The sequence below is a fragment of the Pseudophryne corroboree genome, chromosome 5, assembly GCF_028390025.1.
Source record: "Pseudophryne corroboree isolate aPseCor3 chromosome 5, aPseCor3.hap2, whole genome shotgun sequence".
Taxonomy (NCBI): Eukaryota; Metazoa; Chordata; class Amphibia; order Anura; family Myobatrachidae; genus Pseudophryne; species Pseudophryne corroboree.
Window position 1 is genome coordinate 88,350,525 of NC_086448.1, and position 20,509 is coordinate 88,371,033.

Here is a 20,509-nt window from a genome sequence, read left to right on the forward strand (position 1 = left end):
AATCTTCTAATGGATCCGGCAGATCTCTAGTAACCAGCTCATCTTTCAGCCGGTCGGAAAGACCTTTCCAGAAGGCAGCTCTCAGGGCGTCATTATTCCAGCGTAGTTCGGAAGCAATGGTCTGGAAATGAACCACGTACTGGCCCACGGAACGGGCGCCCTGCCGAACACGGAGCAAATCGGAAGAAGCAGTGGTCATTCTGCCGGGCTCGTCGAAAATCCTTCGAAAGGACGAGATGAAGTTGGTGTAGTTGGAAACCATGGGATCAGATCGTTCCCATAATGGAGACACCCAATCCAAAGCAGAACCTTCCAACAGAGAAATAATATATGCTACCTTGGACCGGTCTGTAGGAAAGTTGTGTGCAAGTAGCTCGAAATGTACCTCGCATTGGTTCAAGAAACCACGACAATTTCTGGGATTCCCATTATAGCGGGACGGAGTAGGCAACTGAAGGCGTGGAGTGACACCGGCCGATGGTTGAACATTGCTGGCAACGGCAACTGGTGCGACTACTGGAACAGGTGCCGGAATTACTGAGGCCAGAGACGCCTGAATCTGATCCAGACGCCCGGACAACTGCTGGAGGTACTGCATCACCTGGCCTTGCGCTGCTTCCTGACTTTGCACTCGAGAAGCCAGGTTCTGAATGGCACTCGAGTCCGTGTTCCGATTCCCCGAGTCCATGTGGCCTGAGTATACTATCACTGACCTGGTTTGGGAGTGTTGTGGACTCGGGGCTTCTTCCGATGACCGGGAAGAGGAACCGCCACTGGGTCGTAGTAGAGATGGCCGGATGTAGGTCTTCCTCATGCAGGACTAAGACGGCAGGCGGGAGGCCCAGAGGAATTCTTGAAGGTCTCCTGTAAGACAAGACTTGTAGAAATACTGAAGGCTGGGGTACTGAGATATTGGAGACACTGTGGTATTGGAGGCACTGAGGTGCTGGGAGTACAGGGAGTGCAGGGAGGCCCTTGGAGGCACGGAGGTGCTTGGAGGCACGGAGGTGCTTGGAGGCACGGAGGTGCTTGGAGGCACGGAGGTGCTTGGGGGCACGGAGGTGTTTGGAGACACCGAGGTGTTTGGAGGGATGAGGTGCTTGGAGGCACGAGGTGCTTGGAGACACGGAGGTAACTGGAGGCACGGAGGTGCTTGGAGGCACGGAGGTGCTTGGAGGCACGGAGGTGCTTGGAGACACCGAGGTGTTTGGAGGGATGAGGTGCTTGGAGGCACGAGGTGCTTGGAGACACGGAGGTAACTGGAGGCACGGAGGTGCTTGGAGGCACGGAGGTGTTTGGAGGCACAGAGGTGCTTGGAGGCACAGAGGTGCTTGGAGGCACAGAGGTGCTTGGAGGCACGAGGTGCTTGGAGGCACGGAGGTAATTGGAGGCACGGAGGTAATTGGAGGCACGGAGGTAATTGGAGGCACAGAGATAATTGGAGGCACGGAGGTGCTTGGAGGCTCAGGATGCTTGCAGGCTCAGGATGCTTGGAGGCACAGGATGCTTGGAGGCACAGGATGCTTGGAAGCACAGGATGCTTGCAGGGACGAGGGAGCTCTGGAATCACAGCTTCCGCAGGAGAAACGAAGATACTCAGGCACCGGATCTCTGCCTGGTATCTGATTTTAAATTCCCCGCCCTAGCCTGATTGGCGGAGCAGGCAGGTGACGTCAGACCTGCTCCGCCTCCTTGCCCTCGCTTGTGATGGCGGCGTCCTTGCTTCCGGGAAGCCGCCGGAGAGCAGCGCCGACCCGCCGCTGAAGCCGGAGACCGTCAGGGGAAGAGAGGCGCCGGGCAGACCAGGCCACCCGCAGGGACAAGCGCGGTCGCCGCTGCCCGAGGTTCGTGACAATGTGTTATACATTTCTGACTTTAACCCAAGCACCTCTAAAAATGGGTTTTAGGTTTGGGGAGAAAAAACAGGCAGTGTTTTGTTCCCCCATCAGATGAATAAATGAAGTGTGTGAAAGCGTGGGTTCCCCCGTTAAGAAACTGGTAATTTATAAAAAGTTACTGATGGCGTACCCTTTCCCGCCAGGTGGATAAGTTACGCTGGGAGATATCCCCTAGGGTGGATAAGGCGCTCACACGTTTGTCAAAAAAGGTGGCACTGCCGTCTTAGGATACGGCCACTTTAATAGGTACCTGTTGATAAAAAACAGGAGGCTATCCTGAAGTCTGTATTTACACACTCAGGTACTAGACTGAGACCTGCAGATAGTGCTGCTGCAGTGTGGTCGGTGACCCTGTCAAACAGGGATACTAGTTGGCAAACATAAAAACATATTAAAGACGTCGTCTTATATATGGGGGATGCACAGAGGGATATTTTGCCGGCTGGCATCCAAAATAAATGTAATGTCCATTCTGTCAGGAGGGTATTAGAGACCTGTCACTGGACAGGTGATGCTGACTTAAAAAGCGCATAGAGAGCCTTATAAGGGTGAGGAATTATTTGGGGATGGTCTCTGGGACCTCGTATCCACAGCAACTGCTGGGAAGAAATAATTTTACCTCAGGTTTCCTCACAGACAAAGGTACAGTCCTTTCGGCTTCAGAAAAGCAAGCGGGTCAAATGGCGCTTCCTTTCTGTACAGAGACAAGGGTAGAGGGAAAAAAGCTGCACCAGTCAGCCTGTTCCCAGAATCAAGATTCTTCCCCCGCCTCCTGTGAGGCCACACCATGACGCGGGTGCTCCACAGGTGTAGCCAGGTACGGTGGGGGGCCGTCTCAAAAATTTCAGCAATTAGTGGGCTCGCTCACAGGTGGATCCCTGTTTCTTTCAAGTAGTATTTCAGGGGTACAAGCTGGAATTCGAGATGTCTCCCCCCAGCCGTTTCCTAAAATATGCCTTGCTGACAACTCCCTCAGGCAGGGAGGCTGTGCTAGAGGCAATTAATAAGCGGTATTCCCAGCAGGTAATACTCAAGGTGCCCCTACTTCAACAAGGACGGGGTTACTATTCCACACGGGTTGGGGTACCGAAACCGCATGGTTCGGTGTGACCCATTTTATATTTAAAATCCTTGAACACAAAAATTCAAGTTCAAGATGGAATCGCTCAGGGCGGTTATTCCAAGCCTGGACGAGGGGGATTACATGGTATCCTGGGACATCAAGTATGCTTACCTGCATGTCCCCATTTACCATCCTCGCCAGGAGTACCTCAGATTTGTGGTACAGGATTACCATTACCAAGTCCAGACACTGCCGTTTGGACTGTACATGGCACCGAGGGTGTTTTATCAAGGTAATGGCCGAAATGTTGATACTCCTTCAAAAAAAGGGAGTTGTAATTATCCCGTACTTGGACAATCTCGTTATAAGGGCGAGGTCCAAGGAGCAGTTGGTAGTCGGGGTAGCACTATTTTGGAAAGTGCTACAACAGCATGGTTGGATTCTAAACAGTCCAAAGTCACAGCTGGTTCCTATGACACGTCTACTGTTCCTGGGGATGGTTCTGGACATAAACCAGAAATAGTGTTTCTCCCGGAGGAGAAAGCCAAGGAGTTGTCATCTCTAGTCAGAGACCTTCTAAAGCCAAAATAGGTAGCGGTGCATCATTGCACGCGAGTCCTGGGAAAAATGGTAGCTTCCTACGAAGCAATCCCATTAGGCAGGTTCCATACAAGAACTTTTCAGAGGGACCTGTTGGACAAGTGGTCCGGATCGCATCTTCCGATGCATAGGCTGATAACCCTGTCTCCAAGGACCAGGGTATCTCTACTGTGGTGGCTGCAGAGTGCCCATCTTCAAGAGGGCCGCTGGTTCGGCATACAGGACTAGGTCCTAGTGACCATGGATTCCAGCCTTTGAGGCTGGGAGGCAGTCACACAGGGAAGAAATTTCCAGGGACTTTGGTCAAGTCAGGTTATTTCCCTACACATAAATATTCTGGACCTGAGGGCCATTTACAATGCCCTGAGGCCGGCAAGGCCTCTGCTTCAAAACCAGCCGGTACTGATCCAATCAGACAACATCACGGCAGTCGCCCATGTAAACCAACAGGGCGGCACAAGAAGCAGGATGGCGATGGCAGAAGCCACAAGGATTCTCCGATAGGCGGAAAATCATGTGTTAGCACTGTCAGCAGTGTTCATTCCCGGAGTGGACAACTGGGAAGCAGATCTTCTCAACAGACACGACCTCCACCCGGGAGAATGGGGACTTCCTCCAGAAGTCTTCCAATAGGATTGTACACCATTGGGAAAGGCCACAGGTGGACATGATGGCGTCCCGCCTCAACAAAAAGCTATAAAAGATATTGCACCGGGTCAAGGGACCCTCAGGCGATAGCTATGGACGCTCTGGTAACACCGTGGGTGTACCAGTCGGTTTATGTGTTCTCCCCTCTGCCTCTCATACCAAAGGTACTGAGAATAATAAGAAGGCGAGGAGTAAGAACGATACTCGTGGATGGCCAAGAAGAGCTTGGTACCCAGAACTTCAAGAATTTATATCAGAGGACCCATGGCCTCTGCCACTCAGACAGGACCTGCGGCAGCAGGGGCCCTGTCTGTTCCAAGACTTACCGCAGCTGCGTTTGTCGGCATGGCGGTTGAACGCCGGATCCTGAAGGAAAAGGGCATTCCGGAGGAAGTCATTCCTACGCTTACTAAAGCCAGGAAAGAGGTTACAGCAACTCATTATCACCGCATATGGCGAAAATATGTTGCATGGTGTGAGGCCGAAAGGGCCCCAACAGAGGAATTTCAACTAGGTCGATTTCTGCATTTCCTGCAAGCAGGAGTGACTATGGGCCTTAAATTGGGTTCCATTAAGGTACAGATCTCGGCTCTGTCGATTTTCTTTCAAAAAGAACTAGCTTCAGTACCTGAAGTTCAGACATTTATAAAAGGAGTGCTGCAGAGTCAGCCCCCGTTTGTGCCTCCTGTGGCACCTTGGGATCTCAACGTGGTGTTGAGTTTCTTAAAATCACATTGGTTTGAACCACTAAAAACCGTGGATCTGAAATATCTCACGTGGAAGGTGGTTATGTTATTGGCCTTGGCTTCTGCCAGGCGAGTATCAAAGTTGGCGGCTTTGTCTTGTAAAAGCCCTTATTTGATTTTCCATATGGATAGGGCAGAATTGAGGACTCGTCCCCAGTTTCTCCCAAAGGTGGTGTCAGCGTTTCACCTGAACCAGCCTATTGTGGTGCCTAGGCTACTAGGGACTTGGAGGACTCCAAGTTGCTAGACGTTGTCAGGGCACTGAAAATATATGTTTCCAGAACGGCTAGAGTCAGAAAATCTGACTCGCTGTTTATCCTATATGCACCTAACAAGCTGGGTGCTCCTGCTTCTAAGCAGACTATTGCTCGTTGGATTTGTAGTACAATTCAGCTTGCACATACTGTGGCAGGCCTGCCACAGCCAAAATCTGTCAATGCCCATTCCACAAGGAAGGTGGGCTCATCTTGGGCGGCTGCCCGAGAGGTCTCGGCTTTACAACTTTGCCGAGCAGCTACTTGGTCAGGGGCAAACACGTTTGCAAAATTCTACAAATTTGATACCCTGGCTGAGGAGGACCTGGAGTTCTCTCATTCAGTGCTGCAGAGTCATCCGCACTCTCCCGCCCGTTTGGGAGCTTTGGTATAATCCCCATGGTCCTTACGGAGTTCCCAGCATCCACTAGGACGTTAGAGAAAATAAGAATTTACTCACCGGTAATTCTATTTCTCGTAGTCCGTAGTGGATGCTGGGCGCCCATCCCAAGTGCGGTTTATCTGCAATACTTGTACATAGTTATTGTTAACTAAATCGGGTTATTGTTGAGCCATCTGTTGAGAGGCTCTATTGTTTCATACTGTTAACTGTGTTTCATATCACGAGTTGTACGGTGTGATTGGTGTGGCTGGTATGAGTCTTACCCGGGATTCAAAATCCTTCCTTATTGTGTACGCTCGTCCGGGCACAGTACCTAACTGAGGCTTGGAGGAGGGTCATAGTGGGAGGAGCCAGTGCACACCAGGTAGTCTAAGATCTTTCTAGAGTGCCCAGCCTCCTTCGGAGCCCGCTATTCCCCATGGTCCTTACGGAGTTCCCAGCATCCACTACGGACTACGAGAAATAGAATTACTGGTGAGTAAATTCTTATTATTTTATTTACAGTAGTGCGATATAATCTGCTGTTTGACAGTGTATTTTTTTTTTTTTTTTTAATTCACCTATCATTCAAGATAGACAGTGAAAAGAATACATAGCCTAAGTAGAATATTACTAAAGCAGGTTTGATAATAACGAAACTACTGCATTAGTATTTACTATTATTGTATATTGCAACGGTTTTCTCTACATTTCTGATTTTATGAAGTAAATATACCTAATTGTTTACATTGGTAGCACAGGGGTATGGCGCTATATAAATCCTGTCACTTTTATAACTGCTTAATACATCTCCGCCTAAGGGGTCTATGTACTAAGCTTTGGACAGGGATGAGGTACCAGCCAATCAGCTCCTAAATGTCATTTTTCAAACACCGCCTGTAACATGGCCGTTAGGAGCTGACTTTATCTCCATCCACGTTACCTCTCCCAAACTGGGATATTCAATTACTCCGACTTGCTGTCGGGTGTAATTTATCGCCGGGGGTGTCTATCTAATTAGCCCTGATAAGCCTCTGGCAGGCAAAGCAAAATCCCCGATAACAGCCCCGTTTTCATCCGGGAACGGGGCTACTTCACCCGAAAACACCCAGGTTTCGAGGCTAATCGAATAGCCTGACTGCAACACCCGAAGAAACATCGGGGGGTTTTATTCCCGATGTCTCTTCGGGGCAAATTGAATATCCCCGTAAGGCTTCGTACATTGACCTCTAAGTAATGATACATGTGATTTGGGTCATGATGGTAACAGCTGATGTCTATGGGGTCTATTCATGAAGCAGTGAAAAGAGTGGAGAAATCGCCCATGGCAACCAATCGGCTTTTCTCTGTCGTCCTAGTGGATGCTGGGGTTCCTGAAAGGACCATGGGGGATAGCGGCTCCGCAGGAGACAGGGCACAAAAAGTAAAGCTTTACGATCAGGTGGTGTGTACTGGCTCCTCCCCCTATGACCCTCCTCCAAGCCTCAGTTAGATTTTTGTGCCCGGCCGAGAAGGGTGCAATCTAGGTGGCTCTCCTAAAGAGCTGCTTAGAAAAGTTTAGCTTAGGTTTTTTATTTTACAGTGAGTCCTGCTGGCAACAGGATCACTGCAACGAGGGACTTAGGGGAGAAGAAGTGAACTCACCTGCGTGCAGGATGGATTGGCTTCTTGGCTACTGGACATTAGCTCCAGAGGGACGATCACAGGTACAGCCTGGATGGTCACCGGAGCCTCGCCGCCGGCCCCCTTGCAGATGCTGAAACGAGAAGAGGTCCAGAATCGGCGGCAGAAGACTCCTCAGTCTTCTTAAGGTAGCGCACAGCACTGCAGCTGTGCGCCATTTTCCTCTCAGCACACTTCACACGGCAGTCACTGAGGGTGCAGGGCGCTGGGAGGGGGGCGCCCTGGGAGGCAAATGAAAACCTATTTTGGCTAAAAATACCTCACATATAGCCTCCGGGGGCTATATGGAGATATTTAACCCCTGCCAGAATCCACTAAAGAGCGGGAGACGAGCCCGCCGAAAAAGGGGCGGGGCCTATCTCCTCAGCACACAGCGCCATTTTCCTCACACAGCTCCGCTGGTCAGGAAGGCTCCCAGGCTCTCCCCTGCACTGCACTACAGAAACAGGGTAAAACAAGAGAGGGGGGGCAAAATTGTGGCAAAATTATATTATTAAAGCAGCTATACAGGGAGCACTTATTATAAGGCTATCCCTGTCATATATAGCGCTTTTTGGTGTGTGCTGGCAAACTCTCCCTCTGTCTCCCCAAAGGGCTAGTGGGGTCCTGTCTTCTTTAAGAGCATTCCCTGTGTGTCTGCTGTGGGTCGGTACGTGTGTGTCGACATGTATGAGGACGATATTGGTGTGGAGGCGGAGCAATTGCCAAATATGGGGATGTCACCCCCTAGGGGGTCGACACCAGAATGGATGCCTTTATTTATGGAATTACGGGATAGTGTCAACACGCTAAAGCAGTCGTTTGACGACATGAGACGGCCGGACAATCAATTAGCACCTGTCCAGGCGCCTCAAACACCGTCAGGGGCTGTAAAACGCCCTTTGCCTCAGTCGGTCGACACAGACCCAGACACAGGCACTGATTCCAGTGGCGACGGTGATGAATCAACCGTATTTTCCAGTAGGGCCACACGTTATATGATTTTGGCAATGAAGGAGGCGTTACATATTGCTGATACTACAGGTACCACAAAACAGGGTATTATGTGGGGTGTGAAAAAACTACCTATAGTTTTTCCTGAATCAGATGAATTAAATGAGGTGTGTGATGAAGCGTGGGTTGCCCCCGATAAAAAAATGCTAATTTCAAAGAAGTTATTGGCTTTATACCCTTTCCCGCCAGAGGTTAGGGCGCGCTGGGAAACACCTCCTAGGGTGGACAAGGTGCTCACACGCTTATCAAAACAAGTGGCGTTACCCTCTCCTGAGACGGCCGCACTTAAAGATCCAGCAGATAGGAGGATGGAAAATATCCAAAAAAGTATATACACACATACAGGTGTTATACTACGACCAGCTATAGCGACAGCCTGGATGTGCAGTGCTGGGGTAGCTTGGTCAGAGTCCCAGATTGAAAATATTGATACCCTGGATAGGGACAATGTTTTACTGTCTTTAGAGCAAATAAAGGATGCATTTCTTTATATGCGTGATGCACAGAGGGATATTTGCACACTGGCATCACGGGTAAGTGCTATGTCCATTTCGGCCAGAAGAAGTTTATGGACGCGACAGTGGTCAGGTGATGCGGACTCAAAACGGCATATGGAAGTTTTGCCGTATAAAGGGGAGGAGTTATTTGGTGTCGGTCTATCGGATTTGGTGGCCACGGCTACAGCCGGGAAATCCACCTTTTTACCTCAAGTCACTCCCCAACAGAAAAAGACACCGACTTTTCAACCGCAGCCCTTTCGTTCCTTTAAAAACAAGAGAGCAAAGGGATATTCATATCTGCCACGAGGCAGAGGAAGGGGGAAGAGACTGCAACAGGCAGCTCCTTCCCAGGAACAGAAGCCCTCCCCCGCTTCTACAAAAGCCTCAGCATGACGCTGGGGCTTCTCAAGCGGACTCGGGGGCGGTGGGGGGTCGTCTCAAGAATTTCAGCGCGCAGTGGGCTCACTCGCAGGTAGATCCCTGGATCCTGCAGATAATATCTCAGGGGTACAGGTTGGAACTAGAGACGGATCCACCTCGCCGTTTCCTGAAGTCTGCTTTACCAACGTCCCCCTCCGACAGGGTGACGGTCTTGGAAGCCATTCACAAGCTGTACTCTCAGCAGGTGATAGTCAAGGTACCTCTTTTACAACAAGGAAAGGGGTATTATTCCACTCTATTTGTGGTACCGAAGCCGGATGGCTCGGTAAGACCTATTCTAAATCTGAAATCCTTGAACCTGTACATAAAGAAGTTCAAGTTCAAGATGGAGTCACTCAGAGCAGTGATAGCGAACCTGGAAGAAGGGGACTTTATGGTATCCTTGGACATCAAGGATGCGTATCTCCACGTTCCAATTTACCCCTCACACCAGGGGTACCTCAGGTTCGTCGTACAGAACTGTCACTATCAGTTTCAGACGCTGCCGTTTGGATTGTCCACGGCACCTCGGGTCTTTACCAAGGTAATGGCCGAGATGATGATTCTTCTTCGAAGAAAAGGCGTATTAATTATCCCATACTTGGACGATCTCCTAATAAGGGCAAGGTCCAGAGAACAGCTAGAGATGGGATTAGCACTGTCTCAAGAAGTGCTAAAACAGCACGGGTGGATTCTGAATATTCCAAAATCCCAGTTAATTCCGACAACACGTCTGCTGTTCCTAGGGATGATTCTGGACACTGTTCAGAAAAAGGTTTTTCTCCCGGAGGAAAAAGCCAAGGAGTTATCCGAACTTGTCAGGAACCTCCTAAAACCAGGAAAGGTGTCTGTACATCAATGCACAAGAGTCCTGGGAAAAATGGTGGCTTCTTACGAAGCAATTCCATTCGGCAGATTCCACGCAAGAATTTTCCAGAGGGATCTGTTGGACAAATGGTCAGGGTCGCATCTTCAGATGCACCAGCGGATAACCCTGTCTCCAAGGACAAGGGTATCTCTTCTGTGGTGGTTGCAGAGTGCTCATCTATTGGAGGGCCGCAGATTCGGCATACAGGATTGGATCCTGGTGACCACGGACGCCAGCCTGAGAGGCTGGGGAGCAGTCACACAAGGAAGAAACTTCCAGGGCGTGTGGTCGAGCCTGGAAACGTCTCTTCACATAAACATTCTGGAACTAAGAGCAATCTGCAATGCTCTAAGCCAGGCAGAACCTCTGCTTCAAGGAAAACCGGTGTTGATCCAGTCGGACAACATCACGGCAGTCGCCCATGTGAACAGACAGGGCGGCACAAGAAGCAGGAGTGCAATGGCAGAAGCTGCAAGGATTCTTCGCTGGGCAGAGAATCATGTGATAGCACTGTCAGCAGTGTTCATCCCGGGAGTGTACAACTGGGAAGCAGACTTCCTCAGCAGACACGACCTTCACCCGGGAGAGTGGGGTCTTCATCCAGAAGTTTTCCACATGCTGGTAACCCGTTGGGAAAGACCAATGGTGGACATGATGGCGTCTCGCCTCAACAAAAAAACTGGACAGGTATTGCGCCAGGTCAAGAGATCCGCAGGCAATAGCTGTGGACGCGCTGGTAACGCCTTGGGTGTACCAGTCGGTGTATGTGTTTCCTCCTCTGCCTCTCATACCAAAAGTATTGAGAATTATACGGCAAAGAGGCGTAAGAACGATACTAGTGGTTCCGGATTGGCCAAGAAGGACTTGGTACCCGGAACTTCAAGAGATGATCACGGAAGATCCGTGGCCTCTACCTCTGAGAAGGGACTTGCCTCAGCAGGGTCCCTGTCTGTTTCAAGACTTACCGCGGCTGCGTTTGACGGCATGGCGGTTGAACGCCGGATCCTAAAGGAAAAAGGCATGCCGGAAGAAGTCATTCCTACTTTGATTAAAGCAAGGAAGGAAGTAACCGCGCAACATTATCACCGCATTTGGCGAAAATATGTTGCGTGGTGCGAGGATCGGAGTGCTCCGACGGAGGAATTTCAACTGGGTCGATTCCTACATTTCCTGCAATCAGGATTGTCTATGGGTCTCAAATTGGGATCTATTAAGGTTCAAATTTCGGCCCTGTCGATTTTCTTCCAGAAAGAATTGGCTTCAGTTCCTGAAGTCCAGACTTTTGTTAAGGGAGTGCTGCATATACAGCCCCCTGTGGTGCCTCCAGTGGCACCGTGGGATCTCAATGTTGTTTTGGACTTTCTCAAATCTCATTGGTTTGAACCACTAAAAACTGTGGATTTGAAATATCTCACATGGAAAGTGACCATGCTACTAGCCCTGGCTTCGGCCAGGAGAGTGTCAGAACTGGCAGCTTTATCTTACAAAAGCCCATATCTGATTTTCCATTCGGACAGGGCAGAACTGCGGACTCGTCCGCATTTTCTCCCTAAGGTGGTGTCAGCATTTCATCTGAACCAGCCTATTGTAGTGCCTGCGGCTACAAGCGACTTGGAGGACTCCAAGTTGTTGGACGTTGTCAGAGCTTTAAAAATATACATTTCAAGGACAGCTGGAGTCAGGAAATCTGACTCACTGTTTATACTATATGCTCCCAACAAGTTGGGCGCTCCTGCGTCTAAGCAGACTATTGCTCGCTGGATTTGTAGTACGATTCAGCTTGCACATTCTGTGGCAGGCCTGCCACAGCCAAAATCGGTAAAAGCCCACTCCACAAGGAAGGTGGGTTCTTCTTGGGCGGCTGCCCGAGGGGTCTCGGCATTACAACTCTGCCGAGCGGCTACGTGGTCGGGGGAGAACACGTTTGTAAAATTCTACAAATTTGATACCCTGGCTAAGGAGGACCTGGAGTTCTCTCATTCGGTGCTGCAGAGTCATCCGCACTCTCCCGCCCGTTTGGGAGCTTTGGTATAATCCCCATGGTCCTTTCAGGAACCCCAGCATCCACTAGGACGATAGAGAAAATAAGAATTTACTTACCGATAATTCTATTTCTCGGAGTCCGTAGTGGATGCTGGGCGCCCATCCCAAGTGCGGATTATCTGCAATAATTGTACATAGTTATTGTTACCTAATTCGGGTTATTGTTGTAGGGAGCCATCTTTCAGAGGCTCCTCTGTTATCATACTGTTAACTGGGTTTAGATCACAGGTTGTACGGTGTGATTGGTGTGGCTGGTATGAGTCTTACCCGGGATTCATAAATCCTTCCTTATTGTGTACGCTCGTCCGGGCACAGTATCCTAACTGAGGCTTGGAGGAGGGTCATAGGGGGAGGAGCCAGTACACACCACCTGATCGTAAAGCTTTACTTTTTGTGCCCTGTCTCCTGCGGAGCCGCTATCCTCCATGGTCCTTTCAGGAACCCCAGCATCCACTACGGACTCCGAGAAATAGAATTATCGGTAAGTAAATTCTTATTTTAAGTAACATTTGTCAAGCGATTTCTATAAAATTATACGTGGCAGCTGATTGGTAGCCATGGGCAACTTCTCCACTGGCTCACTTCTACACACTTTTCACTGCTTCATGAATAGGCCCGTCTGTCCTCAGATGAGCTGAACTGTGTCCATGTTGTAGCATTAATGTGATGACCATTTATCTCATGCATATCTGGTTAATTTCTGTCATGTAACCTGCAGGGGGGATCCGGTCTCTAGGTCGACCACTATTGGACGACAGGGTCTCTAGGTCGACATGTTCTAGGTTGACAGGTCAAAAGGTCGACATGAGTTTTTCACGATTTTTTTTCCCTTTTTTGAACCTTTTCATACTTAACGATCCACGTGGACTACAGTTGGGAACAGTAACCTGTGCCGCGAGGGGACACGGTGCACTAATTGGGGTTCCCGGTCACTCTACGAAGAAAAAGATACAACCCCCCCATAAAAAAACTCATGTCGACCTAGACCCTGTCAACCTAAAGACCCTGTCGACCTAGTTACTGTCGACCAATAGACACTGTCGACCTAGATACTATCTACCTTTCATACCACACCCCCTACAGGGATGCAGGTAAATTGCCGTCGGTCAGGATACCGACACCAGAATCCCGACTGCTGACAATGCCGCCAGACGGAATTTCCGGTTAACAGGGGCTATTCCCATTTGTGGGTGTCCACAACACCCAAAGAGTGGGAATAGAACATGCGCGTTCCCACAAGGGGACACTCTACGCTCACCCTGCTGCCGGCATACTGGATGCCGTTGTCTGTATACTGACGGGCGACATCCCGACCACCGGTAAATCATACTGATTCCAAGCTGCACATCTCTCAGTGCAGCCATTAACCATCACTCCCTACTCTGCCTTGTATGAAAGCGTTGCCTCATGTCACATGCTGATCCTGCTCCTAATGTCTGTCCTGTAACAGGAACATGGGTGAAGAGTAGCATTGGGGTCATCCAGCAGGAGGGAAACCAGCTGACCTGGACGTACATTGCACCACAGATGGGATACTGGGTCGCTGCCATGTCCCCCTCAAACCCAGGTAATAATATAATGGTTTATGTAGTAGAAATAGTATTATTAGTTTAAGTAAAAGTTCTAATTATTGATCTTTAACTCTAAATATCTCTTTCTTCTAAGTGTACCGCCTTCATTTACTCGCCTTCAGGTGTTACTGCTTTGTCTCATTCTCTACCTGAGTGGGCGGGGGGCGAGATTATGGAACCTGAGGCACTGGGTCCACTGACCTATGGTATAGGTGGGCAGTGTGACTATAGCAGTAGCGTATTTTCGCACATCGGCAACATACGGGATCGCAGCTGCAAAAAACTGCATTAAGGCACATCTCTGAGTCAGGCCTCTAGCCCGGTGCTTGGCTTGTGCATACGGATTACTGTACTTCCCTTTATGCCTATACAGAAAGATGGTCTCACTGGTTCCCTTTTGGCTTTCAGATCCAGTAGTGACACCGGACTTCACAAGCTATCACACCTACTTCCTCTTGGCGATATTAGGAGGCATTGTGTTTATCCTGCTGGTCCTGTTCTGCCTGCTGCTGTATTACTGCAGGTAAGCCTACGTGTTCCGTTCTGTAACTCTGCATGCCGCTGACATACCTCAATATGGGGCATAGTGCCTCAGGAGCCGTGGTGGACTGTGTATCTCTCTGTAAGCTTGCTAAGCATGCATGCTACAGACTGTGTTGCACATCAGTATTAAGGGGTTTGTGTTATTTCATGATGGCCCTTGATCATGTCTAGGCAAACATCCTGCTAAAGTATAAGGTTTTGTTAATGGATTTGAAATAACCATCCTCTTAATATAAGCTCTTTTATTTATCCTTGTGATTCTTCAACCCCCCCCCCCCCCCCCCCCCCACCCCCAATCACCCCACCCCACCGCCCCATACACACACAATTTGGAGCACAATGTCTAAAATGTAATAATACCACAACTAGAAATGATTACAGTTTGTGTCTGTACTTCCCCCTCCTTGGGGGAGAATTCAAGTAGCCGCCATAAATTACGCAACAAATTAGGGGGGAATCCAATTATCACCGATAGCCGGCACTATCTGAGATTTTTTTTTCACTTGCCCGGAAAAAAAATCCCCCTATAAGTGCAGCGTTTTTGTGGCCGTGGTGAAATAAACAGGGTACTTAAAACAACACCCCCCACCACCACCACCAACAAAAAATAAAAAAGTACGGTAAAATGAGATTTTACTGCGAAAAAGAATCACTGACAATTGAATTACCCTCTTAGTATCAAATGTAGCAGTGCTCCTTACAGTGAACATATAGTAGAAGCAGGTTCTCCTTGCTATTGTCCGTGTGTGACATACCAACAAGCAGCAATCTGCCATTTATGTTGTTACTTTTTTGGTATTTATTCTCATTCTTTTGGTGCTTCACAAAAAAGGTGAATAAAAAAAAAAATACACTTCTTAAAGCTGAAGTCTACTTGAAAAAAATATATAATAAAATCCGGTAATATCACCAGACATTTTTTTTATCCTAAAAATGATTTACAAAAAAAAAACCCCCCACACAATAAAGGTAAAGCACTTATAGGGGTATATGCAATTGCAGTCGAATTCCGGCTGGAATTTGACCGTTTTTGGATTCGACACAATTCGACAGTCGAAACCCTCCCGCCGGGACCCGAATTCGACATATTCAATAAATAACGGATTGGACAGTCCTGCTGTCGAAAAACGGACCAATTGACGAATAGTGGGCGGCACAAAAGTGTTAAAAAAAAAAAAAAAAAAATCCTGAAAAAAAATCCTTGGGGTCCCACCTCCTAAGCATAACCAGCCTCGGGCTCTTTGAGCCGGTCCTGGTTGTAAAAATACGGGGGGGGGGGGGGGGGGATGACAGGGGTTCCCCCGTATTTTAACAACCAGCACCGGGCTCTGTGCCTGGTCCTGGTGCAAAAAATACGGGGGACAAAAGACGTAGGGGTCCCCCGTATTTTCACACCAGCACCGGGCTTCACTAGCCAGAGAGATAATGCCACAGACGGGGGACACTTTTAATATTGGTCCCTGCGGCCGTGGCATTAAATCCCCAACTAGTCACCCCTGGCCGGGGTACACTGGAGGAATGTGGACCCCTTAAATCAAGGGGTCACCCCCCTCCAGCCACCCAAGGGCCTGGGGATGGGGGGCTGATAGCCATGTGTCAAAAAAAAGAATATTGTTTTTTGTAGCAGAACTACAAGTCCCAGCAAGCCTCCCCCCCAAGCTGCTACAAAAAACAATATTCTTTTTTTTTTTTTACACATGGCTATCAGCCCCCCATCCCCAGGCCCTTGGGTGGCTGGAGGGGGGACTCCTTGATTTAAGGGGTCCCCACTCCTCCTGGGTACCCCGGCCAGGGGTGACTAGATGGAGATTTAATGCCACGGCCGCAGGGACCAATATAAAAGTGTCCCCTGGCTGTGGCATTATATCTCTGGCTAGTGGAGCCCGGTGCTGGTGTGAAAAATACGGGGGACCCCTACATCTTTTGTCCCCCGTATTTTTTGCACCAGGACCAGGCGCAGAGCCCGGTGCTGGTTGTTAAAATACGGGGGAACCCCTGTCATTTCCCCCCCCTATATTTTTACAACCAGGACCGGCTCAAAGAGCCCGAGGCTGGTTATGCTTAGGAAGGGGGACCCCACACATTTTTTTTTTTTTTCAGGAATTCTAACACTTTCACACCCCTTCCAACCTAAAAACATGCACTGATCTCTCCATATTATTGTAGTTAGTAAAAAAAAAATATATATTCTTTTTAAAAAAATCGATTAAATAATACTTGTGGCTCCTAAGGACAAACCAAGTAGATAATCCCTTCTAATATAAATAGATATGTTATTAGCAATAAAAAAAGCACAAAAAAATGTATGTTTTAAAAAAAAATTAGATCACGACCGGAAAATGAGGCAGAATGAAATTGACGAAATGACTGTCAAAAAGCACTTTTGTCGAATTGACATTCTTCAATTGAATATACTTTTGTCGAAAAGCCGCATTTTAACATTGCAGACATGTCGAATTGAAAAAATGTCGAATTGCCAAAAGTTGAAGATGAAATGGCAGGTTTTTTGTCGAAAAGTACTGTATTGAATTGTCGAATCAAATTCGACAGTTATTTGGTGTCGAAAATGACCCGTTTTTCCACATTTTCGGCAATTCGACCGCAATTGCATATACCCCATAGTGCAGTATTTGAAACTTCAGTTGACTCCACAATAAATAGTAATCTCTGTACATGAAAACATTAATCTTTAAACCTTATCTGAAATCACTTTTTGGCTGGTCGCAACTTTATTCTATTTCTTTGATAAATTGATATCACACTTCCATCTACAAGTTAAACCCAGCACCAAACACACTCACAGGGGTACATTTACTAAGATGGGAGTTCTATTTATGATGGGATGTTGCCCATAGCAACCAATCCAATTCCAGGCATTATCTTCTAGAAGGTGCTAGATAAATAAGTAGAATCTGATTGATTGCTATGGGCAACATCCCATCTTAAATAGAACCCCCATCCATAGAACTCTGCATTTTTATACATTTTGCCGTTGAGTTGTATTTTTTTTTTTTTTTTTGTACCATTAATAATCTCTTCGTTTTGGTTTTGCCAGGAGGAAATGTTTAAAGCCACGTCAACATCACCGAAAGCTTCAGCTCACATCTGCTCTGGATTCTTCCAAGAAGGATCAGGCAACGTCTATGTCCCACATCAATTTAATTAGCCCTATCCACATGGAGATGATGTCCTCTAGTGGCGAGGCCGATATACATACACCAATGCTCAAACCTTCATATAATACCTCACAGGAATTCAGCTCAAGAGAGGAGCTGATTTCTCACCACGACGAGAAGAGTCGAATGTCCTTGGATAACCTGACTCAGAGTGGGACTTTAAGACATGTGTACAATAAGTCTTTGGACCAGTTCCTATTGAAGTCGAGGAAGTCAACAGAAATCTCTGATGGTTATGCGTCTCCCATGAATGATGAGTACCGTCGGAGTTACAACTCAGTGATCTGTCAGCCTTTATTTGAAAGCAAAAACAAAGATCAGTCATCTACAAACCATCTTACGGCAGGAAGTAAGCCAAACATTCAGGAACAAAGTCACCTAGTGCCTTCTGCACCTGAACCAGAGCAGGTCCTAGACCGACGACCCAATGAATGTATGATGTCTAAGTCTGTAGATCACCTTGAAAGGCCAACCTCTTTCCCTCGTCCAGGTCAACTTATATGCTACAACTCTGTTGATCAAGTGAATGACAGTGTTTACAGAAATGTTCTGCCTACGCTGGTGATTCCAGCTCACTACATGAAACTGCAAGGTGAACACCCTTTCGTTGGCCAACAGCTAATTGTGTCGGCTGAACAGCAGTATGAGTTTGAACGGCTTCAAGCTGAGCTTTCGAAATCTCACTCTCAACATCCTCAGCAGATGCAGTCTTCACAACTGGCCTCTCAAGCCGTATCGCAGCAGCACTTGCAAGACGAAGATGGAATTGAATGGAACACACAAAACACTGTGATGTCCGAATCTGTTTCTATCCCGGCCTCACTGAATGATGCCACCATTGCTCAAATGAATGGCGAGGTGCAACTCCTGACAGAGAAAGCTTTGATGGAGCTTGGCGGTGGAAGACCAATGCCCCATCCCCGTGCCTGGTTTGTGTCTTTAGATGGCCGCACAAATGCACATATTAGACATTCATACATTGATCTCCAAAGAGCAGGGAAAAACGGGAGCAACGATGCCAGTTTGGATTCCGGCGTTGACATGAACGAGCCAAAACCCGGTAGAAAAGGGAGAGGCGAGAAATTTTCAATGCTGCAGCATCCAACCCTACAGGAGCACCACCATCATGAGCAGAAGATGTCTGACAGCACGGCTTACACACAGCTTGTTTATTTAGAGGATATGGACCAAAGTGGTAGTGAATGCGGAACAGCAGTGTGCAGCCCAGAGGATAATAGACCTTTCAATGAGGCGCCGGCAAGAAGGAGTGGTGGCCAGTTACCCAGCCTTCAGGAAGAAACCATTAAACGAACTGAAGATTCCTCACCAGTGCCATTAAACAGTCCCGAACGCGACTACTCCATTAACGACGATGGTTCTGATGATCAAGGAGAGAATAAAAAGAGTCCGTGGCAAAAACGAGAAGAGCGACCGCTTCTGGCTTTCAATATGAAATAAGTTGCTATACCACAAAGTGGAGTAAAAATAAATTTGCCAAATAGTCTTTCTTTGGGAATGCTTCATTTATAAGGGCTGGGAGGGGGGCGGGAGGAAGAAGGGGTAAGGTAGTTCTCCCTGTGAAATATGAACTGGTCAGTTATTAAACTTTTAAGACGTTTTACTCAAAGGGTTGGAAGGATAAGTGAAAGGAATCTTTGAATGGAATTTAAGGAATCTTTTACCGTTAAAAAGAAACAAATAGTTTAAGTGTAGCACTATCCCTCTATCCCAGTTTTTTTTTTTTTTTTTACTGGTTGCTAAATATTGTAAAAAAACTTGACTTTGTTGCTAGGTTCTGACCACTAACCTCCTGGTAAAGGGAGCATGTGACAGCTTTGTAGTTCTGAAACCAATTATATCACAATGTTTACTGTACATCTGCATTCTACAGGAGAAAATGATATTCAGCGTCGCCATGTAGACATTACTGAAAAAGGCTATGCATTGCTGCTTTTACACCAACTGACATTTTTGCCTAGGGGCTGCTTTTTAATTTTTTCTTAATTTTTCTTTTTTCTTTTAAGAGGCTGTAAAAATGTTTTATAAATATACTTTCTGGTTTTCATTATAACCTGCTTTTATCTTCTTTACTCTCCTTATTTTGTAATGTATTTCTACACGAAAGCTGTGAGTTGGAACTTTTTTGGTATTAAAAGCTTTTGTTTTGAGGTTTCTAAACAAACAAAACTTTAAAAAAAAATAATGCATTGCCCGTTTTGTGTCCATAGAAGTTGATCTCTATTCTCCAAGTGCCTTTTTTAATAGCTTCCCAAATGTTTAACTCATCCAATCAAATATGTTATTTTTATTTTATTTTTTTGCATGAACCAGATGTCTTATTCACTCTCTCCGTTTCAGTATATGTATGCTCTGAATTCCATTGTGTACTGTAGAGATCAATGTAGCTGAAGAACTAGAAGTCATCTAGACCCTTTTGTAGTGTCACGAGCATAATATTTATGTAAATATGGTTTCTCTTTCTTTGATAGTTGATTCAAGCTGCTCCCGGAAGACTTGGAGGGCAGAGAATGTGAGAACATTTATTAAGTGCTGGAATGACTTTTCTGTGCATTCTCTTTAAAGAACTGCTTGGTTATACAAGAATTATTAAAATAAAACCTTAAAAAAATGCTTTGTTACTTGTGGTGCCCAATTTTTAGGTTGTTTCAAAGGGATGTTTTCATTTATTGTGTGTTTAAGTATGTGTTGGGATTCTGTTTGTGTACAAGCTTTGAGGTAGGTGGAGATGACACCACTCAGAAGTAAAGGGCACCATTGACGGCATATAGTTTTGCCACTTGTAGGGGACCACCAATCGCTATATGGGCTTGGGGGAGGGGGGGGGGTGTGTGCTCTGATGGGGGATATTGGATGTGGTGTTTTGGCATGCATTGCCATGATCTGTGCACTTATGGGAGTGGGCCTTTTGTTCCAAAAGCTTTAACCATCAACTTAATGGTGGACTTATCAATAAACAACCGTACTCTAGAGCCAATCAGAAGACTAAATTGTGGCACATTATAAACATCCTAGGGCAGTAATGGCTAACCTTGTCACTCCAGCTGTTGTTGAACTACACATCCCAGCATGCCCTGCTACAGTTTTGCTATTTGGTCATGCT

The 20,509-nt window shown here is 47.3% G+C and overlaps 1 protein-coding gene across 1 annotated transcript in view; it reads left to right on the forward strand.

Annotated features, from left to right (window-relative positions):
- FAM171A1 (family with sequence similarity 171 member A1) overlaps positions 1-20,019 on the forward strand; it is a 205,279-nt gene extending 185,260 nt beyond the window's left edge. Inside the window, exons 6-8 of the mRNA XM_063921462.1 lie at positions 13,549-13,665; positions 14,078-14,192; positions 17,268-20,019. Of these exons, the coding sequence (XP_063777532.1) occupies positions 13,549-13,665; positions 14,078-14,192; positions 17,268-18,846 (1,811 nt within the window). The 3' untranslated portion in view covers positions 18,847-20,019. The remainder of the gene's footprint in view (positions 1-13,548; positions 13,666-14,077; positions 14,193-17,267) is intronic.
- Positions 20,020-20,509: the final 490 nt, after the last annotated feature.